Source organism: Pollachius pollachius, assembly GCF_949987615.1.
Source record: "Pollachius pollachius genome assembly, chromosome: 2".
NCBI lineage: Eukaryota > Metazoa > Chordata > Actinopteri > Gadiformes > Gadidae > Pollachius > Pollachius pollachius.
This window is the reverse complement of record NC_136935.1, coordinates 29,998,242-30,023,241: the sequence shown is the minus strand read 5'-3', so window position 1 is coordinate 30,023,241 and position 25,000 is coordinate 29,998,242. Positions and strand designations below refer to the sequence as shown.

At 46.3% G+C, this 25,000-nt stretch overlaps 1 protein-coding gene across 1 annotated transcript in view; it reads right to left on the bottom strand.

Moving 5' to 3' along the window:
- LOC307071306 (multiple PDZ domain protein-like) overlaps positions 1-14,191 on the bottom strand; it is a gene marked incomplete at both ends in the record, with an annotated part of 40,405 nt that extends 26,214 nt beyond the window's left edge. The window contains 17 exons of the mRNA XM_079730292.1: positions 496-672; positions 1,244-1,453; positions 1,971-2,132; positions 3,296-3,481; positions 4,648-4,794; positions 5,913-5,992; positions 6,648-6,725; positions 7,359-7,572; positions 9,070-9,161; positions 9,445-9,547; positions 9,774-9,881; positions 10,128-10,211; positions 10,571-10,693; positions 10,999-11,067; positions 11,240-11,455; positions 13,340-13,506; positions 14,179-14,191. Coding sequence (XP_079586418.1) covers positions 496-672; positions 1,244-1,453; positions 1,971-2,132; positions 3,296-3,481; positions 4,648-4,794; positions 5,913-5,992; positions 6,648-6,725; positions 7,359-7,572; positions 9,070-9,161; positions 9,445-9,547; positions 9,774-9,881; positions 10,128-10,211; positions 10,571-10,693; positions 10,999-11,067; positions 11,240-11,455; positions 13,340-13,506; positions 14,179-14,191 — 2,229 coding nt within the window. The remainder of the gene's footprint in view (positions 1-495; positions 673-1,243; positions 1,454-1,970; positions 2,133-3,295; positions 3,482-4,647; positions 4,795-5,912; positions 5,993-6,647; positions 6,726-7,358; positions 7,573-9,069; positions 9,162-9,444; positions 9,548-9,773; positions 9,882-10,127; positions 10,212-10,570; positions 10,694-10,998; positions 11,068-11,239; positions 11,456-13,339; positions 13,507-14,178) is intronic.
- Between the last annotated feature and the right edge of the window lie 10,809 nt (positions 14,192-25,000).

Genomic DNA, 25,000 nt, shown 5'->3' with positions numbered 1-25,000 from the left:
GATTGCTGAAACACTTGACAATGCAAAACGGTTCGCAATTAAGAGAAAGTCGGAACAAAAGCGGTTTCAATGGGAGAGGTTGGCGGCCTAGAGCAACAATAGAGGAACAAGTCATCGACACTAGGCACTTTCCCTAGTGATACTGTTACAACAGGGCCCGGCTCTGAGGCAAAGGATCCCAAAAGGTGGAAAGTACCGATCCATCTGTATTACTGTCATCTCATTCAGCTCAATGGTATCACTGAGCACATTTTGAAACAGCTGTCCAATTTGCTTAGCTCAGTGCCCTACTGGGGCAAAAGTTAAAAGCACACTGTTCAAACTAGTTTCACATTTATTTGAAAAGCTTTCAAATATTCCTGAACAGCAAACACTTTGAACAATCTTTTTACAATAAGGGGAGACAAACAGTGAGTGTTGACTTTGACAGACAAACACAGACTTTGCTGTTCCCCCTTCTATGCGATGCTAAGCTGTTCCACCTGGGCCACGTACCGTTCTGGAGTAGACTAGCTGGCTGCTGCTGCTGTGGTTCTCCTCAGGATGGCCGGCGTTGGCGTTAGCGTCCGTCAGCTCAGCTAGCAGGCTAAGCTGAACGAGGCCGTCAGCGTCATCGTAGGAGGCACGCGCGCTGCGCTCTGAGATCGGCGTCAGACCACCGCACAGCTCCAACTGACGGTAACACACACACACATACACACAAGGTCAAATGTGAAATGTGTATCAACCAAAAAACCCACAAAAACTATCCAAACAAAAGTAGTGTGCTACGATAGAAGCTAACAAGGCTTTCCAGAAGGCGCCGGGTTGAATTTGACCCCCCACTACTCTCCTTCCCTGCCCTCTCTCTTCTCGTGTAGTGCGGTGTAGCATTGTGTTGCTCTCTGGGCTTCATTAAATATTGAGACGGGTCTGAAACTGGACGCCCTGCTACTTGTTACTAAGCCACAGTCCAAAACAAAAAGAGGAGGTAAAAGCCAACGCTCTCTCTCTCACCAAATACACCACTTCACAGTAGGTGTCTGTCTGTGTGCTTGTGTGCGAGTTGGAATAGTTCACGCACAGCACACTTAATTGCTGTACACCATCTTCGTATTGAAAAAATAATACCAAAACAAAAAGTCATCGGGTAAAAATAAACAGTTGAGCTTAACTAGAGATGCAACCTTGAGACAGAGCTCAACGAGTTTAGAAGATATTAAGGAGCCCTTGGGTGTTTGAAACCCTATCTTTCCCTCCGTACCGGCAGCGGCTTGGCCACGCCGATGCGGACGGGGCCGTAGCTGGTGGACTTGAGGACGTGCACGGCGTAGTCCAGGCTGGAGCCTTGCAGGTCCGAGTCGTTCACGCACATCAGCCGGTCCCCCGGGAGCAGGTTGCCGTCCTGGTCGGCCACGCCCCCGGGCACCAGCGAGCGGATGACCAGCACCGTCTTGGTTGCGTCTTCGGGATCCTGCCGTTGCCATGGGAACAAGAGTAGTTAGAGGACGAGTCAAAGGACGTTGGATGCTGTACATACTGGGGGGCTACTGGCTCTGGGAACCGATTCAACTGGGAGGAGGAACAACAATAATTGAAATAGGTGACCAGAGCTGCTGGAGAACTCTATCTTTTAAAAGGCAATGTAGGAATCGCTAAACCGCTGTCAATACGCAGGAATGTTGATACGAAAGAATGTGTATACCATGACCTAGTTACTGCAGAACCTCTTAATTCTCCTAAGAAATAGTGGAAAGGCTGCATGCTTCTTTAGTGTATAAAGAACAACTCTAGATGGATATTCTTAGAACAGGAATACCAGTTTGACGTGGAGCCTGGGGGAAGCATATCCCCCCTCCCTCTCCAGGGAGTCTGTGACTTTCAGTGACTCTACCAATCCTCTCTGACCCCTCTCGTACTAAGCCAGCAGTGTGGGCGCTAATTCAAAGTGAGGATGGGGGGGGGGGGGGGGGGGGGGGTTGCTCTGGTACCTGGTAGTCCAGGATGCTGAAGCCCAGCCCGGACTCCCCTTTCTCCAGCTCCACCACGTAGGTGTGTCTCTCCCACATGGCCAGGGGGGGCGACACGGGGGGCACCCCCCGCTTGGTGATGTCCTCCGCTGTTGGACATGGGAGGACACAGCCGTGGTCCAACTGGAACACACACAACCACAGCAGGACACACAGCGGGAGGGTCAGGGATCAGGACTCACAATGCACGCTCTCTCTTCCATAAATATGAGGCTATTTTGGGTTCGCAAATATATGCAGTCCTTTTACTTTCATCCGAGTGAAACAGGTGATTAGGGAGAAGGTAGTTGTTAGACATATTGCTCTAGGTTACCTAAAGGTAGGCTTCAGACATTGGGTATTGAGCCCAGAACCATTCGGCATTCTACATGCTGCTATATTAGCCTGCCTATACATTACTCTGACAATTCCTGATCTAAATCTATTTGTTTAGTACATAGAAAGTAGAAATGTCCATTAACACGTGCATTCAACCATGTATTGATATGGTATCTTCCATGACCCTGATTGAGCTTTCTACTGTAGCTTATTGATCTGCTCTCATTCGTTTAAACGCATGATTCATTTGTCAATTCATTATTGATTTGCCATTGTATGATAACTTTATTAGACTATTTTGGCATTCTTCCTTTGCTTTGATTTAAAGTCATTATTAATTTGCCATTTATTTTATTCTGTGTGTCCACCCAGCAGCCGCTAAAGGGAGAGCGCTCTCTTTTGTCCCTGAAGCCTTATAAGGCAGACTCTGGGTATTCCACAGAGCCTCTCTGAGTTTGTATGCTGCTTTAAGGGTCAGAGGCTGACATCTAAATCAACTGAATGTTGATTTTAAAGCCCTTTGAGACTGATACTGTAATAAAAGGTCGCACAAAGTAGCTTGACGTCCACTCTTTCAGCCATGTTTGATTTAGATCTGCATCTGCAACGATTGTTCTCATGGCTCATAGTGTTTTCTGAATAATCTATCAATCATTTAGTGTACAATGTCTCAGAAAATAGCACATGCCATCACAAGTTAGTGTGAGTACAGTGTGACATTTGCTTTCTTTATCGGATGAGCAGCCAAGAAAAACGCAAGGGTTCATTTTATGATGATCCATCAACCAAATATTAAAATGTATGAAGCATCAAGAAGCAAATGTTGGGTTTTTGTAATTAATAAACAACCTAAATGTTGAATACAAAAATAGATTTGGTTAATTTTCAGGTAAATCAACTGTTCTTTGCCGCCCTTTCTTCTCTGTTTCCTTCTCTGTTTCCTTGGCTCCTTCCTTGCCATCATGTACCTTGTCATTGAACTCAGCCAGCAGCTCCTTGAGGGTGAGCTGAGACTCTTCCTCCTCGTCCTCGCTGCTCTCCGGGATCACGGGGGCCCGGACGCGGGAGCCCACTAGGCAGATGTGCAGCGGCAGCTCCTTCAGGATGCTCACCACCTCCTTGTGGGTCTCTCCGATCAGCGGGATACCATTGACCTGGGAGCCCACACACACACACAGACCCACACACACAGACCCACACACACACACACACACACACACATACATACACACACACACACACACACACACACACACACACATACCGACCCACGTGCACAGACACACACACACAAACACAGACACACACACACGACAGTATGGTTGGTCATTACAGCCACATGTGTACAAGCTGCTGTAAACAACATGTCATTTACCAAAACACCTACTCATCCAATCATCTAGTTATCTAAATAGTCAATTCATTTAATCTGGTTCACAATCTCCATCACCCCAGTCATCACAGCGGCCAGGGTGCGCTGACGTTCGCCTTTACTTGGTCGTCTCATGACTTCATTTAAATGCATTGTGTGAATTAGATGGCCTAATGAAATATAGCCATGGATGTATGAACGGAAGATTGAACTCTGGAGCTGCGCACACACTGGGTCCCAGCGCTCATCCCGCCCTGTTCTAGTCGCTCCGGAGGGGTATCGTGGAAATGTCAATGATCCGCCTGATTATATTTACTTATGTCTTTACTTTCTTTGCTGAGTTGGCACGAATGGCGGGTCACTTGCCAGCAGCAATCAGTGTGCGGAATGATAAAATAAATCGAAAGAACCACCTTTATACTTCTCACGTCTTGGAAGACGATTTATTTTGCATGATTATTTAGCTTTCAACTTCCAAAGCTAGACGACTCATAATTGTTTGGTCCCCCACCTAACAACAGTTTATCGTGTCAGAACAGAACATATTCACCGAACAACAGGTGCGATTTGGAATATATTCACCAAACAACAGTTCAACTGGAGCGATTTGAAACGGCAACCTTATAACAGGATTCTGTCCCAAAAATGATACTAAGCATTTAAAATGACAACATATATTTTCCCGACCATGTTTGATCACTTGAAATGTTCAACATTTTTATTAGTTATAATACTACATTAAATAGCAATTTTGTTTGAAAATTAAGTGCGATTAGTTGACTCAACCCCAAATTTGTTTTGGGTAGTCTACTACTGTCCGGGAGGGAGTTTATCCTCACACCAAGTCACAATGTGTGACAAGGGTCACAATTAGCCAACACAAAACACCTTCAATCCAAGGGGTGGTCATGAATTAAAGATGCCGTTGACCTAACGCCGGCTGCCCACCTCGAGGATCTGGTCTCCGGTGAAGATCCTGCGGCTCTGGCCCACGGGCCCCTCGGGCAGGACGGAGCAAAGGTAGTGGTGTCCGGCGCGTGCCTCCAGGCTCAGGCCCAGGCCACTGCTGGCGCTGAACCGCTGTAGCTGGCACACCTACGGAACGGGGCACAGGCTCAGCACCGTGGCAACGACCACGACAACAAGGCGTCCCATTGGACCCTCTTCTGCTGCTCATTATTACTAGATAGTGTACTAATAGTGTACTATTGGCAAGGGTATTAGGACTCCCTGGCAGAATGTACTGCGTTCAATTCCCCATGTCTGCAGCTAAACCTGCAGTGAGATTCCTGACCTGTCCCTGCTCCTTAATGGTTTGGACCTGTATTTACTGTCTAGACTAATGACGTGTATCACAATTCCCTGTAATTTGCTTTGTGTTGGCTAAATAGTAAAGAGTATTACCATTATCTAATTTAGCGGATTACTACAACTAAAGGTAAATACATATACAAGCCATTTAAAGCGTGTGTAGGGGTTAAAAACCTTGCCGAAAGACGCCATAGCGGAAACCGTAGGCTGGGAGTTTAAACGATCCTATCCTAGTCTAAACTAGGATAAAATCTAGTGTAAGCTTAGAGGCTAACAATCCTAAATAGTTTAGAGTTTAAAGTCTAATCTATTATAGACCGTTGAGAGGTTGAAGTCTGTGGATAGTTAGGAGTTAAGAGTCTAAAAACAATCTTAGATAGACAGGAGAGGGGAGAGGAGAGGGGGGAGAGGGGAGACGAGAAGGGAAGGGGGGAGATGAGAGGGGCAGAGAGGAGAGAGGAAAGGGGAGAGGAGGACAGGGGAAGCAATGACGAGAGGATGGAGGAGAGGAGAGAGGAGACGAGGAGAGCAAAGGGGGGAGAGGAAAGAAGAAGTGAGCAGAGGAGATGGAGAGAAAAGGGGGTGAGAGCTGAACAAGAGGAGACAAACGTTTGAAGTGAAAACTATCCTAGAGTTAGGAGTCTAAAAATGATCCTGGATAGCTAGGAGTTTAGAGCATAAACTATCCTAGATCGTTTAGAGTTTAAAGTCTTAAAACTATCCTAGATAGCTTAGAGTTAAGTGTCTAAAGTATCCTAGATAAGTTAGGGTCCATAGTCTAACAACTATCCAAGATAACTTAGAGTTTATAGAGTGTGAGACCTATTTTTACCAATCTGCTTGGAGAATTTATAACATATGTCACTGTCCAATAAGACTGTAAACACAAACAGAGAACGCACCACAACTTCAAACCGAGGCCCGACCGCCCGCTCCCACCTCCTCTGCAGGTCCTGCTCCTCGGCTGGCGTGAGCTTGACTCCTTCAGACAACGACAAACACACAGAGATCCAGAGACCCGAGACACACACACAGACCCAACACGCTGATCCTACGCAAACCCGGGCCAGCTGCAGGAGGGGAACGCTGAAGCAAACAGTGACATGTGGCGTGAAACTCTGCTATTCTTAAACAGAGTTCAAACGGTAAATAACGACACTGGGTTTGGGGGAAACATTGGCTCAGCTGTTTCTGCACACAGGGCGCGACATATTCCACCCCGAGCGATGGAGAATCACAAAATCACACCGTCACACACACACATCATCCAAACACAAACTCACACACACACACAGCCACACGTCGCTGCCATCTTATGACCGCCGTCTCGTCGACCCTCGCGTTCCCGCTCATTTATTCCGAAGGCCTCGCCGCAATCAAGGCTATTTGTTCGTTCGCTCTCTAATCAAACACAAGGATCCCTGTCTAAATAGAGCCGTGCAGGCAGAGTGAGGGACATCTGGAACCAGCTCAATGAGTTGGGTAAACACATGACTGCATCGCACTATAAATAGACCCTCATTAGGGGTACGCTTCGCCACCACATCGCTGGGCTGGGAGAGCCAGACGAGCCAATCACAGTGAATGTCAGGACTCCGGGCCCAACCTGCAGTGCAGCATGGGAAAGAGGAGCTCACCATTCCTCCAGTCGTGTCTGGGTCGTCTGCTGGCATAGGCAGCCCGCCGGGAGATTTCACTCAGAGTACGGATCCCTGCTACACAGATGGCAAGGCAAACGGCCGCGCACACACACACACACATACACACACACACACACACACAGGCACGCATGCAAACACACACACACACACACACACTCAACACACACACACACAAACACAGGCACAGGCACACACACAGGGACACACACACACACACACACACACACACACACACACACACATACACACAAACAAACAGGCACACACACACACACACACACACACACACACACACACACACAGGCACACAAACACGGGCACACACACAGGGACACACACACAAACACACACACACAAACAGGCACACACACACACTCACACACAAACGCACACACACACATACACGAACACACACACACATACACGAACACACACACACACACACACAGGCACACAAACACAGGCACAGTGTTGGTGCTCTGAAATGTAACATTGTAAAATACACTACAATAAATCAAGTCAAGTCGTGTCAAATTGATCTGTATCACACTTAATCACAGTTACAGTCTCACAGGGCTTCACAATCCATCTTTTACCACGCCCCCTAACCCTAAGCATCAGCCAGCATCAAAGCCCCTTAACCTGCAGCACCGTGAATGTCTTCCCCCTGCCTGTGTTGTGCTGTACCTGGTTCCTGTATCCTGCTGAGGCCCACCCGGTACGGGTTCCCAGCGTTGAAGCTGTGGGAGTGTCTGAGGGGCTGCAGGGGGGGAACCGGAGGCAGGATGTGGCTGAGACGCACCGCCTTCCTCAGCAGCCGCAGCCTGACCAGGGGGCCTGTCCTCCTGAGCACCTCCATGGCCCGCTGCTCACTGCAACCCTGGAGGCTCACCCCGTCCACCTGGGCACACAGACCCAAGATAGAGGGCAGAGGAGTGGGGAGAGGAGAGGGGAGGAGAGGAGGGAGAGGGGAGAAGGGAGGGGAGAGAGGAGAGGGGAGGGGAGGGGAGAGGAGAGAGGGGAGAGGAGAGGGGAGAGGGCAGAGGAGAGGGGAGAGAGGAGAGGGGAGAGGAGAGAGGGGAGAGGGGAGGGAAGGGGAGAGGAGAGGAGGGAGGGGAGAGGAGAGGGCAGAGGAGAGGGGAGAGAGGAGAGAGAGAGGAGAAGGGAGGAGAGGGGAGAGGGGAGAGGGGAGGGGAGGGGAGAGGAGAGAGGGGAGAGGAGAGGGCAGAGGAGAGGGGAGAGAGGAGAGGGGAGAGGAGAGAGGAGATAGCAGGAGGGAGGAGAGAGGAGAGGGGATGAGATGGCAGGAGGGAGGAGAGAGGAGAGAAGAGGGGAGAGGAGAGGGGAGAGAGGAGAGGAGAGGAGGGAGGGGAGGACAAGAGGGAAGAGGAGGGAGAGGAGGGAGAGGGAGAGAAGGGGGAAATGAGAGGGAAGAGAAAAGAGGACAGGTGGAGACGAGAGGAGAGAAGACGAAGGGAGAGGAGAGGAGGGAGAGGAAGAGAGGGGATAGGAGAGGGGAGAAGAGGACAGGAGGAGCGCAGAAAGAAGAGGGGAGAAGTCGATAGGGGAGGAGAGGGAGCGAAATGGGAGGAGGATGGAGGAGACAGAGTACATGGAAGGAGAGAAATGGGGGTGAGGGTTAAACAAGAGGGGAGGAAAGGAGAGGGGTTGAAAGGACAGGAGAGAAGACAACAGCCAAGGAGTTGAGACAAGAAAGGAGATGAGATGAGGAGTGAATAGTAAAGTAGTTGATGTCAAAAAAAGAGGAGATGAAAGAAAAGGAGAAGATGAACGGAAGGGAGGAAGGAAGAGAAGACAGGGCGGGGGGCGGGGGGGAAATGAGATGGTGAGCCGAGGGGAAATAATGGATAGAGAAAAGTTTTGTCCAAGTTGACAGGGAGAGACGAGGTAGAGGTAGGTTTAGAGGGAGGGAGGGAGGAGAACAGATGGCGGTGGACAGAGTGTAGGGATGAGATTCACCGGAGGAAAGATTCAGGCAGAGGGAACAAGGACAAGAAAGGAAATTTGTCCAAGGGTTGACGATAAGAGGAGAGCAGTTTGGAGGGGAAGGGAGTAAAAGATAGAAGTGGAGCGTATTGAGAAAGATAATATGAATGTGAAGAAAAGAGACGATCAATAGTAATCATCAGATAAAAAGGAGCAACACACGATGAATTGGTACAAAGAACAGATAGGCGCAGGTCTAGGGAATAAAAAGAAACCTAAGCTAAAGAATAATCCTCATCAGCTCAAAGGAACATAATTGGTACAGATGAAAACACTTCTAAAGTTGCAAGCAATGCAGGTTTTTTAGGATATTGAAACATTAAGACTATTACAGAAACACATACACAGAAATTGTGAGAGAAGCAAAGAGCAAGCAAATTTCCGTCCTTACTTCAAGGATGATGTCCCCGATGTGGAGGCGACCATCTTGGTCCACAGTGCTGCCTTTCACTACGCTCTTCACTGTCACACCTGCACTGTAAACTAAGGGAAATAACGTATAACGAGCAAAAAGATTATGTCTGATCACTTTCAACACTATCAACTACTCCAAATAAAATCCAATAGTAGGTTGTCAGGAGATCAGTTGTGAAAATGTAAATTTCCTAGTAGATTAACTAGTTTGGATTACCTAACACTGAATGGTAAATTACCTGAATTTATATTGAAATGTAATATAAAATGATTTTAGATTCAAATGTATTAGTGTATAAACAAGTTGAGATGTAAATCTGACATACGATGACCTTGAGGCTGTGATAATTACCTGCGTTTAGGTCGCCTATGTAGCTTGTGATGGTGAATCCCAGTCCCAGAGAGTTCTTAGTGAACTGCACGCTGAACTCATAGTCCTCCTCTGAGTCACTGAGCTGAAAACAAAACATAATTCTACGTAGTTTAGACCATCTTTACAATATACAATGTGATCTAAAGCAAGGCAATGTATAGGCCAAGATCTCCACTTCTCAGAATGTGAAATTTAAAAGTGTAAAATCAAACGTCAACGTCTTTTTAATTCAGAACTTGCGGCCCGATGTATGCAAATCCGTCCAAATGTCATGGAAATAACGAGCCAAGGATGGATGGGACACCCACCGTGCCGTCGGCCCCGCGTGGGCTGAGGACAGGGGAGGAGAGGTGGTTATCCTTGGCGTCGTCTCTGGCGATCAGCAGCTTCACTTGGCTGCCAGCGTTGCGCAGCACCTGGGCCAGGTGGTGGCATGAGACAGAATACAATGGGATTGCATTAGAGTTAGACACTCTAACGAGACAGCTGCCACCGAGAAGCAATGGCATACAGAGTAGATATGCAGAATGGCTTCCTCCACAATTAGTTTGAACAGCGAGCCGGTAGCCTTTACAAATCAAAGGAAACGAATGCCATTAAGAGACGCAAGTTGTTTGAACTTCAAGCAAATATGAACCATTTCCAAAAGAGTACCATCTCACCTGAGCCACCTGCTCGCTGTTCATCCCCAGAAGGTCAGTGTCTCCGATCCGCAGGATCTGGTCCCCGCTGCAGAGACGCTTATCCTGCCCACACAACAGCATACAATCCATATCCAACAGCCCTTCATGTTCTGTATGTACAGTGCTTTTTGTTTTGCTTGAATGGCGTATTTTGTTCAGAATGGTTCTATGCAATACAAGCCTATTCCTGTGATCCTGTATTGTGAGGAATAGCGTTCCCTAAGTAAGAATGAAGTGCATTAACCACATCCCAGTGTATTTTAGGAAGGCATATCTACGTAACGTCGTTGTGGATTTGAGATCTCATGAGTCGTGCTGTAATGTCGGTAGATATCAAATGTGGGGAAACGGAATCCGAACAGGTCACCGATATCTGCATCGCGTCACTCGATCCACTCGATCGAGGGGCCGGACGGACCCACCTGGCCGGCGGCCCCCCCGGGGAGGATGGTCTTGACCATGACCCCCGTGCTCCTGCCGCCGACGATGCCGAAACCCAGCCCCTTGCCGTCGTTGTTCAGCTCTATGATCTCCACGTGACGCCGCTGCCGGACGGCGGGGGAGCGGAGGCGGAGGAGGAGAGCAAACACAGAGTGAGGGACCGCTGAGGGTCAGGGTCGTGTCTGTCAGACGCTGCTCACACGTGGGCTGGTGAAAGCCCACCGCGCGCCTACATCACGCGGGATAAGGGTCAAAGGAATAAAGCTGACGGTACAAAGTGGAGGGAAAATAAAGGAAGTGGCTGAGTTTGATGTGGAGGGATTCAGTGTACGGCCTTAGGTCGTTTTGTAAACCTGATGTTAGACTTTCATTCAGGCACACGGACCAGAAACCCCTGCTGGGTCCTTACCTCATGGGCGATGGCAGCCAGGTTTCTCCCCATAGACATTGTTCTGGAAATACGCGGGGGGGTGCAGAACTGGGAAAATAAAAGGTCACAAACTCATACATTCAATTTGATCTTGATTAATATAGTTAAGAAAAAATAATCTGTGCATCAAGGTGAAAGCATTCCTAAAGAAGCATCCCCTTAGATCGGGCCTCCCGACGGCAGGATCATTAAAGAACACTGTGGACACGCTCTCTCTTACCTGCGACTCGGCGGGCATGGAGTCCTCGGGGTAGAAGTCTGTACAGTGCAGGTCCAGGGAGTCCAGCGAGGAGTGACTTCCGTCCCGGTGGAAATACTTGGTGGTGCTGGAGCGTCTGTTCTCCACGGCCCAGGTGTAGGAGTCACTGTGAGACAGCGCCTTCAGGCCAACGCACGCACCGCTGTTCATGGACACAGACTTGGAGATTCGCCTCCCCTGCAAAGAGGTCACCCAAAGAGGTGCGGGGTGAGGCGGGGAGATGGAGGAAAGTGTGAGAGTAGGTGGACAGGTGCAAATGGGAGGTTAGGAGGAGCATTGCAAATAGGAAATATGGAGGGTAGGATCCCGGAGTATGGAGAAGAAAGGGAGGGAGATGGAGCGAATAGATGTGGTTGTCAATTGAGAGATGTCAGGCAGAGGGAGAACAGAGCAGTGGGTGGTGAAAACAGGAAGGAGAGAGAAGGTTAAACAGTGATGATGAACAGATGAGAGGCAGAATGGATGGGGCGAGGGAATAGAATACATTGGTGGCTATATGACGATAAAGATTAAAAAAGAAGGTGTTGGGGGCGAAGGAGGTGTGTGTCTGTGTGTGTGTGTGTGTGTGTGTGTGTGTGTGTGTGTGTGTGTGTGTGTGTGTGTGTGTGTGTGTGTGTGTGAGTGTGTCTGCGTGTGTGATTGACAGAGAGAGAGAGAGCGAGAGAGAGGGTGAGGCAGTGGGAGGTAGTGGGAGTGTGAGGCAGAGAGGGGATAGTAAAGGATGAACACAGAAATACTGACACATGGTAATCTGAGATAAACGCTTCTACACAACAGCAAATGTACCAACACACACACACACTGTGTCCTATGTCTTTTTTTGAATTCCATGTCAGCATGATGAAAGCATTTGGCATTTCAAAAAGTCCTTTAACTTCACATAGCTGTAGTAATGAGGAGAAAAGGAAACCTTCATGCCTGTGAATTAAGACTTACAGCTCCCTAGTCCACACTGCTGAAGGCTATCAAATGTATCATTAACAAAGGTTACCACACAAAGATTGATTAGGATCAGAAACTCACTGAGGGTTTGAACTCTTAAATTGCCCTGAGAATAATCCTAATGAATGTAAAATGGGTTTCATTGCTTTAAAATGTCTCCCCTTTAACAAAATCCTGTTGTCTACCTTTTACTGGAATAGAATAGAAAGATGCAGTGAGAGCCTATTACAGATATTTAATGTAATAATGGCCTTATGTGGGTGTGCATTATGGTTAGCCCCATCAGTTAGCCTATTGTATATCATAACATACATTAGCAAGTTATGATGCTAAGATTGGACTCAAACCCAAAGACAGTGTGATCTTTGCCTCGTCAAACGTGGTTGTGCATAAGTTAGGGACGGCCACTGAAAAGATTTCCTACTTTTCAAGTGAATATTTAGTATACTATACAAAAAAAAAAGCACACAACTATATACAAATATCAACACACAGACAACCACACACACAAACACACACACACACACACGCACACACACACACACGCACACACAGACCCACCCACCCACCCACACACACACACACACACACACACACACACACACACACACAAACAGGTATTTAAGTGGTGAGACAAAGGTAGAATGGTAGAATGATGTCTATGAATAAAATCTCCATTTTACAGAGGATGTTCCCGTCTTCCTCTTGCCCCATGTTTTTCTATATATTTGTACATCTCTCTCTCTCTCTCTCTCTCTCTCTCTCTCTCCCTCTCTCCCTCGCTTTTATGAGAAGATTTAATGGTAAGCTTATAGGTAAGCTGATTACACTTGCAGTTTGCCCCATGTATTCTGTACTCAGGCAAGATGGAGTCTACTTTTTTATCATTCAAGGAAATGCAACCCTCCCCCACCGACACAAACAACACACACACACACACACACACACACACACACACACACACACACACACACGACACACACATACACACACACACAGAAACACACATCCACAAACACACGCAGACACTGACACACACACACACACGCACACACACACACAAACACACACACACACACACACACACACACACACACACACACACATACACACAGATACCTTGGCTCTGGGCGCTCTCTTTGGCTGCTGTGTGGTGAGTATGTGATGGAAGAGAGGGCTCTGCAGCAGCGTCTTGAGCAGGGAGAGTTTCTCCTGTGTGGGGGCCTCCCCCCTCTCTTTCAGCTTGGCTTGCAGTCTCTCCACCGCCTCCAAGGCACCATGAGTATCTGCCGGGCCACAAAACGCTGTCGGTCTTTAGTGTCCTTTACTGAGTCTTTGTCCTAGCAGCAGCAAAGTGTTGGTTTTACCTTGCCGTTGTCGCCGTTTATGCACCTTAACGAATACGTTTTCTTTTTTACCACACCCGTGGCGGAGGAGATAGGCCAAATGCTAACACACAATTGCAAGATTCCTCCATGCATCCACTATAGAGGCTGAACCAGGATGTTTGGGGTATGATTTATGTGGAAGGCTTCTGTGATCAATACAGTTTTTTTTATCAATAAATAATTAGCGGTGTTTCAAATTCTCTTTGCCGACGATACATACCAGTATAACATCCTCTAAGGTCATTTTAGGTGAGCAAGTGAGCCGCGGCCACTAGCAGGACGTGAGCTTCCCTAATTCTCTGTTGCCAGGCGGGTGAATGGTCTTAGCAAGGAGCAATAACCGTTGTGATAAGGACTTAAGTCCTGTACCACCTGCACACTTAGCTGTAGCAGCAATGCCTGATCAAATGCTGGTGCTGGTGCTGGTGCTGTGTGTGTGTGTGTGTGTGTGTGTGTGTGTGTGTGTGTGTGTGTGTGTGTGTGTGTGTGTGTGTGTGTGTGTGTTTGTGTGTGAGGCGTGTGTGGGTGCACCCAGTATTATTAACATATAGTAAAAATTCACATGCTTACCCATAATTTCCATGGTTTCTTTCAGTTGCTCTTTTCTTAATTCAAAGCCATTCTTCTATTTCAGATACCTACAAAGATGTACAGCAACAATATCACAATCATAATATAAACAACAATTATAGCTGGTTATAGGCAGACTTTCATATAATTGGACATTTACTCTGAATACTTTAGTAGAAGAATATTCAACCAAGCATACAATCAAGCGTATTTGTAGAGCACATGTTGTACATTAAAATGTGCTTTAAATTGGGACAGGGAAAGTGAAACAGAATTATTATCTATCATAAAAAATCCACTGTGTATATTCTAAAACCGAAAGAGAGACCTTGAAAATCGGCTACAAAGAATGAATAACTGATATTTCCTAAATGTCTCGTCTGGGATCAATACACTAGCCGAGCCCTCTATCTTAGAGTTAAATGAAGGATAAAAAGGTGAGTTTTGAAAAGAAGTGTGTGCCAGCGCTGCAGCAGCTATATGCCTTACAAGCTTGTCTCTTGGATATCGTCCTTTGGTGTTAAACTAATTAGACCATTTTTGAAAGCCGTCTCCACTTTTACACTAATTAGAAGATTGCCCCACCAATGACTTCCCAAGAAATATCCTCGCTTTTGCAATTCATTTTACAATGTTGAGGTGGAGAGACCATGCTTGTATGCAAGCGTCTGGCATGTAAACTAATGCTCTTAGAGTGGGATTTAAATCTCTGCCAAAGGGCTTAATCTAGCAGTGAGGTAGGCCTAATCAACAGCGACACGCAGCTCCTCCACCCTTTGGCTCATGGCTCGTCCATCAGCCTGTAGTCTGCACATCAGAAACATTCGAGAAGCGCATGGGACAATGCAATGTTTCAATTGATACAGTAAACTCTGATCAGGAATTTAACTAGATCTCAAAGAATTACAATTATATAACTCTATAGTAGTATGCATAAATTAATAATTGTATAAAGGTAAACAAACAACGTTATGTGGCCTACTATAATTTGCCAATCACTAATTTTTATCCTCTCCTTCAATATGAAAAGGCCTATTTGGCAAGAATTTACATTTTCGTACAATTGGCCATTGCTTTAATCAAATTAATAATTACAAATGTAAAATTATGTACGATGGCGGCGTTTCAGGATACAATTGACACCTTAAAGTCATGTTAAAATGCTACACGTTGAATTATCCTTTTGCCTGCGAATTTAAGGGACATATCTGCAAATAGACGGACGACCGTGAACTGTTTACCACAGCTCTCCATGTCAGCTCTCACCTCCATTGCAGCGCCGGTGGTCGAGGCTATCAACAGGTCCTGGCGGAAGTCAAAAACACTCTATATCGATTTAAATATCCAGCTCCTACCTATATTTACTCACAAAAAAAGTTCGTTCCGCTCATAACTGAATACTGATTTTTTTAATATATAAAAAGAAACAAGCTGAAGCTGCTATCTGTGTTCATTTGTCCGGCAGATCCCAGCGCCGAGCCACCGCGCATGTGTCACCTTCTCACCGCCTCTGATCTTGAGCCGCACGAGCCGCTGATTGGTCTTAATCACAGTCTGCCACATAAGAGGATTTTTTTCTTCCTCATTTCAACGTACATTTTCGGAGGGTGTGCAAGTAGGCATAATATACATGTTTTATCTTTTATTGCCTCAATGCAAATTCCTTTGACCGTTTTTTAAGACGCCCGTTGGGAGATTTAGACCATAGCTAGAGACTTAGTTTGAATATATGCCTCGTTTGATTCAAAACCATTATGATCTAATATTCACACGGCAGGTGGAGCCCTAGTCTACTCATTTAAGAAAAGATCCGACTCCATGTTTTCCACCAAACCCTCCTCCTCTCCTCAGTTCCCCCTGCATCCCCAGGAACCATCACCCCAGCTTGCCCGCAACCCTCGCGGTGCTCTGCGCTCATATCAACCGAGCATCCACCACCTGAAAATTGGTTTGTCATTTATGACCCCCCCCCCCCCCCCAATTCACACGCAAGCACACACACACGCACGCACGCACGCACGCACGCACGCACACACACACACACACACACACACACACACACACTCGACCCTCTCCCGCGAAACGTTCTGTGTGTGGACCTGGAAAGACGCAGACAGGCGACGGGTATATATGGTGGATTGGAAAGAAAAGAAAATAAATGAATAGGAAAAAGAGAGCCAGAGAAGGAGAGAAAGCGAGAAAGAGAGAGTGAGACAGCGCACGAGAGAGATAGAGAGCGAGAGAGAAAGAGAGGGAGCGAGAGAGAAAGCGAGAGAGAGAGAGAGAGAGAGAGAGAGAGAGAGAGAGAGAGAGAGAGAGAGAGACGCCTCTGTTCTCCCCTACTCCACTGGACTTTATGCATTGAACGGGCGCGAGACATTCCCTGCCGCTATGTGAGCAGTCATCGGGATACTGAGCACGCAGCTATCGGTGAGCCGCTATCTATTCCCCGACCCGGTAGCGTTGCCGTCAGGCGAACCTTCTTTTTTAACATCATTTCTCGGGTCGGAAGCTCGCCTTGGAATCCAACTGCAGTATTCGTTGGCACCACAAACCCCCCTCTTTCGTTAATTGGGAAGATATTCCCACCCAGCCGTGTGTGTTGTGTGGACTGTAAGCGCGCCAAAGGACCCTCCGCACTGGACGCTCGTGCGGTTTGTTCGCGCGACTTGTGACATATGGTAAGAGCCCGCTCGTGCGTTGTTATCTTTCATTAATTGCGTTACATGGCATCGACCGTCAGCCTCGATTCACCGCTGACCTGCTCCGCAGTACGGTTACCCCTGTGTTTAGTTCCCACGGATGCCCAAGGGAATGTGGCCTACGAGTGTTGTAGCGGGGCGGATGTGGGCTGTTTAGGACGTAATGGTAAGGTAAGGTAGCCTATCGACGGGCTCCAGCGGTGGCGGCTCCTCGCGACGCCGAGTCAATGGGCGTCGCACGGTCAGACAGCAGGCTATGGGTTTGGCGAGCATGTACCAGCTTTGGAAGAGCATAGATTATTTGACAGTGACATAGATACAGCCTTTCCCCTGTAAGGATATGTTTGCACGTCGTAATTGCACAACGTGTTATTAGCATTCAGTCATTAGCCCACTTACACTGCGGGTGCGATAACCTAGCCCGGAATGTAAATGGTGTAGGCCTATAGTTTTGGGAATAATAAAGCGGTATACAAATTAACCTTTTTATTCCCCATGTCTTTACTGTGTGCTGCGTGGGGGTTCATTGCGTCCACGCAAAGCGAGGAATGCAAGGCGTTATAGGGGAAACGTTAGATCTCCAACCGCAGCATCCCCGCACCAGTCTGAATCCAGTCTAATTCAAGCCACTGTGTGAAAAAAGCTGTGCATAGCAACTCGCTGCGTCCCAGGATAGATAGATAGGACACGTCAATCATGCAGATGACTGAAAGCTATCCGCTCGTTATTTAAAGAAGATGCATCCTGGCTTGTAAATGACCTTGAATGAACGACTGGTCCTGTGAGAAGCACAACGTCGTTGCTGTCACATATTGATATTGACCTAAACTAAAAGTGAATGGCTTTGCCATCGCAGATCAATTGTAGATTATTATGATGATCATTATAATTATCATAATTATGATGATTACAATAATAATTGTTATTATTATGATTCTATAATATTTATAATAATAATAATTATTGTTGTTGTTCCTGTGGCTGGTGATGAGCGATACGATGGTTCATTACAAGTGGTTTGTCTGCTAACACATAATTGCGGATATCTGGCGCTCAAAGCAGCCAGCTCTGCTCCCCTCGATTGGTATTTGTTGTCTTTGTGTGGTCACTGTTGATAGTCTGTTTGATGTAATGGTAATTTAGTCTCAATATCGAATTGAATATTAACCATGGCACCCTGGGTGCAAACTTGGGACAGTTCCTATCAGATAGTGGCGGTGATAACATTGGATTGGAAGAGGATAAGGGTTAGGTGTTGACAGTTTGTTGACACGTTTATCAGCAGAGTAACCATGGGGTCACACGTCTCTGAGGAGTACATAGGTGGCAGATAGAAATTTCTTCATAGGGCTGATCCAATGAGGGCAGTAGATTTAGTCTAGGCAGATGCCAGGTTGTCAACAGCCTCTATGGCCATACCTCAATTGATAGGATTAGGAGTTTGGATGATTCACTCAGAATTAACTGATTATGTTCTGTCAATGGCACTGGTGTCTTATGGTGACAGTTATCTGGTTGAGCCAAACCTGGAGCACACTGCATGCATTTTGTTCTTTTTCAAGCTAATGACCTCGAATCAAAGCCCATTCCTTTGCATGGATCCTATCCACTTCTCCACTGGTTAGCCAAATCTGTCAGAAGTAGTCGTGAGTTAGGTGTTTTGCTAATGGATACCTTTACACTTTTGGCAGGAGGCTGTTTTACCTTCAAGTTACTGCCACATATGACCTCACACATATTTCTGTATTTCACAACAAGGCCTTAGTCGAAACCATGCATCGTGCTATTTAAGTTATTTTTCAAAGTTACCAATGTATTTGAATTTGAACCTACAGGCTATGCTGTGGTATGATGACTTGCTGGCTTCATAAATTAAATATTTAGTTATATCAATATTTATTTGTATTTCCTTTGTTTGTTATTTGTTCAGTCAATGATTATATAATAACCCTAGTCTAGAATATATCATTATATGATTGCCATAAGTAATCGTTGCATTTCTTTGAAAAATTATTAGAGTTAACAATAAATCATAACTGACAATGTTATTGTAAATATGTTATGTAAAATATAGCACCCGTTGATATTTATTAAACATGTCCAAGCTCTACACATGTACTCACACAATGACATACACACACACAGGCATGACTATTGTTCACAGCACTGATGCAAAAGCAACAATTAAGATGCTCTCTATCAGCTTGTCTGCCCTAATTAGGGCCCATTCTCATTCAAGGTGTGATGTTGTAGCAGATGGACAGACAGTCAGACAGAAAGGCAGAGCTTTCAATAGGGGAGCATCCCTACGCCATAATGGTTTGGCTAATTAAGAAGTTTTTGTGTGACCAAGGGCTGGATACGCAGAGTTGTAAATCAAACTTGACCATGCCATGCCCTGTTCCATTATCACAATACAACGTATCCCTGTGCTAAATCAAAGAGAGAATCCACTGTCTGATGCATTTATAATAAATGTGTAAAATGTATATATTCTACTCAGCCTAAGGGTCAGACAGCCCGATATTCAGGGTCTTCTCATTTCTTTTGTAATACGCATTTATTCACAGAGCCAACTGTGCTTCCTGTGCAGAGGTCGGGGTTCAGCCAAATGATCTTGCCACCCTCTGTAGAGGGCAGCATCCCTAGTTTCCTCCCTCCCATAATGATGGAAATTAAATAATGAGGCTCCATTCTCCACTGACATCCTCATCCCTCTTAAAAGATGAGGTCATGAGTTGGACACTTTGCACCCTTTTCTTTCCCTTTAAAGAATAACTGCCGATTCACATTCCTCCTCTGGTGACCACAGATACATTACCCGGTTGGCCCCTTTCAACGTGTGAACGTCTGAAAATGGCCTCTGATATCATGATTCAACCCTTTACAGGGCCCTGTCATGTCAGAGTAACTATAGAGTTACATTGCCGTGCGATTTGATATATGCACTAGAGTACGAAAGGCAACGGTAAATAAAAACCGTCACGTCGGCTCTCACAGCTTTATCAGAGGCCAGCCCGCCTCCCTCCGCACACAACACTAGAGAAGTGTGTCTGTACGCTGAATTGGTAACAGTTTACCGTCAATTTCTTACTTTAAGGCTGGTTAGACACGGGCTGTTGGTCCAGGCCATCCATGCATGCTGCTGTTAATGACACAGTTTATGTGGGGCTCTGGTCTTAATAAAAGGCATAAGTGTGCCTGAGAGTTATGCTTTGGATCAGGAGGATGCAGATGAGGACCCCTGAAGATGAGGCTGATGATGTCATGATAAATAAATGACTCAATGGCCGCCGTGGCTAAGGATGGTTAAGTGTTAAAGTCCCTTGCTGTAGAAAACAAAACGAAACAAAGCAAAGCAAAACAAACGTGGTTAACCTTTATGAAAATGATGTAACCACTTGAACATATGCACGCACGTATGTATGGATTGCTATTGATTGTGATTTTAAAGATAAGTGGACTTCATAATTTTTGTGACAATGATGAAGGTGCCATTGCATTTAAAAAATAATCAATAATGAATAGGTTAACTCAGATATTTTGTGTCAATAGGCAAGTAAACGTGTATCGATTTGCAATTAAACTATATGGCAGATCAGGCTCAGTTAATATCAAATCACAAAATTCTTCCAAATCCTCCAAACTGTCATTTTTAGCATTATTTTTCAAGCCATTCAGAGTTGAAATAGCTTGTTTGCGTCAAATGAAAATTGATCTTAGGGGAAATGCAGTATGCCTATATTCTGGGAACTGCAAAAGCTTTACAAAAAATTATCCTGAAAGGGCTATAGAACGCCACAACTGTGCAATTTGATGATACATTTTCATGAAAGACATTCAGCAATGAAAGTGGATTACATTGGACATTAAGCCCTGTTAAATTGCAAACACATGGCAAGGCTCTATGATTTGACACCATGCAGATATCACTTAGCCTAGCACAGCCAGACCATATTCGCTTCACTCATTAGGTCTGGAAGTCGTCCGTCGGCAGTGTTTGTTGATGGGCATCACAACCAACCTTACTTTGAGGATGATTGGGCTAGCTTCAGCCAGTTGCATCCCGCATCCCATGATGTATATTAAAGTGTGGCAATGTTAACAACATTAGCGTGTGTTTCCACTACAATTTTCCAGGTTAAAACTTCTTTCATTAAAATAAAATAATTATATTGTTATAACAATAATTAAACCATTGTAGCAATGTCCAATAATCGCATTTCCAACGTTTGTCCTCATCTTCATCCCTGGGGTGTGCTGATTGGCCGACTGAATGTTGTTGCAGCCCAGCCGCCCGTGTCGGCCCGCTTCCAAACTAATATCTCCAGGCACAAACCGGAGGTGAGCTTGTGAGATTTTGGCTGGCCTTACAAGGCTAGACTTCCCTTGTTATGCACTGAAGACGGTTTTAAGAATGTAAATCATTCAATAGCTTATCAGAAATCAGTTTTAGTTTTCGATGAATGGCACTTTGATGACAGAGTCCATTGTTTTGCTCTCAGCTTCCCCTCTGAACGAACAGATAAAGGACGGCTACGGTTCATCAGGCCGCTTGCTTTCCGCACTCCATTGTGGAATCACCTTCTTCTGTCCTGCTCTGATCCGTCACCGCTCAGTAGGAAACGACACACACACACCCAGAGAGACATGCACATACACACAAACACATACATACACACACACTAACAGACACATAAACATACACACATAAACACACACACACACATACACACACACACGCACACGCACACACACACGCACACACACACACACACACACACACACAGGCTGCAGCTGCACATTTGAGGGCACACAGTCTCATTAGGGTGGTGAATGTGGGATCGGGGCAGCGGACAGAGTGATTGTAAGAAGCTCAGTCCCGAGGTCTCACCATTATTTTGGGCTCCGCAGGAAATCGTTTACAATAGCCTTCACCCCCCTCCCCTCTTTCCCCCACCCTCTCCACTTCACTCAATACAAAGAATTGGCAGTCGCTCTGGTTGTTTGCACGTGTGTGTTTGTGTGTGTGTGTTTGTGTACGTGTCGCCAGGGTTTTTCCGCCTCAGTCAGCCGACACAGTATTGATGGCAGAATTAGTAGTGGGACTTCCACTTGTTTCAGGAAAAGGAGAGGGGGGGATGTGGAAATGAGTCACACACAATGTGATGCAACACAGCGTAGCAGATTTGAATTACGGGGCAATGCACAATGAGGTCATCGGCGGGCTCGGGGCGCAGATCTTAAAGTGCCCATGTTATGTCGCGGCATCGCTCTTATCAATAGACTGAAGACATGAGTGGCGAGCCCAGTATTGTTTCTAGACCTCTGACTCAATGTCGCAAATAGAGTACAAAGGCTACTGACCTCAATCACACACAATGAGGGGAAAAAATATGTGTTTCTTTCTTTTGAGACATTGTCCATCAACTGCAGTTTCAAGGTTGAATCCAAATTCACTCATGGCCCTTCTGAACGCTGATAATGAAGATCATTTAATTTCGAAATGTTGCAGTTCCTTCATCTCTCCTTCTCCACCGTTCCTTGAGGGCGTTTCAGCGCTGGCATGCGTGTCCGACACACCCGGAGCCCCATTTGATGACAATTTGTTTTTCATGTCTTGGGCCAATAATTGTCATTCATGGCAGTTCCCTCATCCCGCAGTGAAACAATGGACTCTGGCCTTAACTAAATGATGTGGCCTCTCCCTCCCTCTGGTCCAGCTGGATTTTCTCAGCCTGCACCGGCGCCAAAGAGATCCACCACTGCCGAGCACCGCGGTGCTTCTATAGCGGCCATCCTACGACTTATTCAAATTAAATCATAATGTCGTTCATCCTGGCTTCTCAATTGCTCCACTGTGATCTTGATCGTTATCGAATGTTGTTTTCATTTCTAGTCTTGAGAAACAGTGAGCAAAACTGCGGGCCAGCACTTATTGATTTCCCACTTAGTTGATGGTGCGCTGCGATTGGCCAGGAGCGCTGCGAGGGTAGGCTCGTCACACTCACTTTATTTGTGCGGGTTTTGTCTTTTTTTCCAGCGCCCATTAAGTCCTGCAGCATAGCCTAGTATCATACCCTAGCATGATAGGACCCTAGCTTCATAAGAAGTATTGAATCTTTATGACTAAGCTAATGGGAGGTTAAGTTGAACGAGAGAGCAAAATTGCACCACCGCATCACTGCATTTATTTCACTCTGGTGTCTTAGAGTTCGATGTCTTTTCGCTGGGTGTGTCCACGGTGTGAACGGCAGCGTCGACGCCTAGCTCCTCGCTGAGGCTGTTGCCCCGTTAACCGATTACCTTTCAGCACCCCGTGGATGTGAGGCATCATGGCTCTTCTACATTAGCATTAGCATTCGTCAGTGTGCGCCTGATATGTCTTTTGGAGTTCAATAAAACCAATCCGGTACATCTGTTATTCACCAAGGAGCCCGATAGTGTCATACTGTACCATGGAAGATGAGCGCGGCTCTGCCCTTGAGGCCTTCCACAATCACTTACATAGACAGAGTGTCTGTTCTCTTACCATCTGAGAATCACGTATCTGCGCTCCGTGCTGCGGTGTGTTTGGTGTGGGATTGCTGAAACTGCTGGCCAACTATCCATCTTTGATAGCGGGATAGTTGAAACGGAAATCATCCACACGTTAAGATAAGATGGCTTCTGCTGCAGTGTAGCCAAACAAATTGTTTGATATATTATATGTTGTTTTCGCTACAGCAAGCTTAATGTATCTTTGTGTGTGTGTGTTTCTGTGTGTGTGTGTTTCTGTGTGTGTGTGTGCGCGTGTGCTTCTGTGTGTGTGTGTGTGTGTGTGTGTGTGTGTGTGTGTGTGTGTGTGTGTGTGTGTGTGTGTGTGCGGGTTAGTTAGAGGGAGGGGGTTCGAAGTTAGGGGATATATGTATGTGCATGAGCGTGTGCATGTGATGGCTGTACTCCGATGTCGTTTTGTCACTTTCCTTAAACTTTTGCATTTTCCTGTCATTCTCTCCCTCTGTCTCTCTGTCTCTCTGTCTCTCTCTGTCTCTCTCTCTCTCTCTCTCTCACTCTCTCTCACTTAGCCCTCTCTCCCTCCTCCTCTTTTGCTGGTGGTTCTCAGATTCTGTCAGTCAGATTTATGTGAGAGAATCAGACAAGGGTCTTTCATTTTACGCCTGGGCGGACCGGCCCTACTAGTGGTTCATCGTCTTCCTGCTGATATGGACTCTGCCGTGGCCCAACGGAAGAAATGTTGTTTGAAAATTAAGTTTGGATGCCCCGCCCTTTTCACAGCAATTCACAAGGAAGTGGAATAAATCTCAGCCAATAGGAACATCGTGTGAGTGGTCCAAAAGCCGGTCTGAGGTGTAATTCCAAACAGGGTCGTTGGGTAATTATACAAGCCCTATGGTTAATGTGGGACACATAGACCCTCAATGAGCATCAATCATGAGCCTTGCACGCCTCGCAGTGTTGTTTTACAGAGGGGGAACGTAAACATTCATCATGTGGAGCCAGCTCAGCCAGCCCAGAGACCTTGACACATAGCCAATGATATTACGAGCCTGACAAAAACTCTCTCAGGCTCTTCTCCTCACATGTGCATCCTTCAGCGTCTGGAAAAGCCACCCCCCCCCCCCCCCCCACACACACACACACACACACACACACACACACACACACACTCCCAAATCCTTCATTCGAACTTAACTCCCTAACCTTCCCTTACCTCACTCCCCTCAATTCAAATCTCTCTCCCTCTGTCTCTCCACTCCCTTCATCTGCTCTTCTATTCTGTCTTATCGCCTTCCTTTTTTTCCCACAGAGGCTCTCGTCCAAACCAAGTTTACCTCTCATGTCCGATATGCTCAAAGAATCCCACTTCCTCCTTCTTGCTCTTGTTTTTGTTCTTGTTCTAGTTCTTCTTTGTCTGCTGCTCCTGCTCCTCTTCCTCCTTTCCCTTGTCCTTCTTCTTCTTCTTCTTCTGATTCAGATTCTTCTCTTTCTTCTTCTTCTTCCTCTTCTTTGTCTGCTCCTCCTCCTCTTCCTCCTTCTTCTTCTTCTTCTTCTTCTTCTTCTTCTTCTTCTTCTTCTTCTTCTTCTTCTTCTTCTTCATCTCTCATACCCCCAGAGCC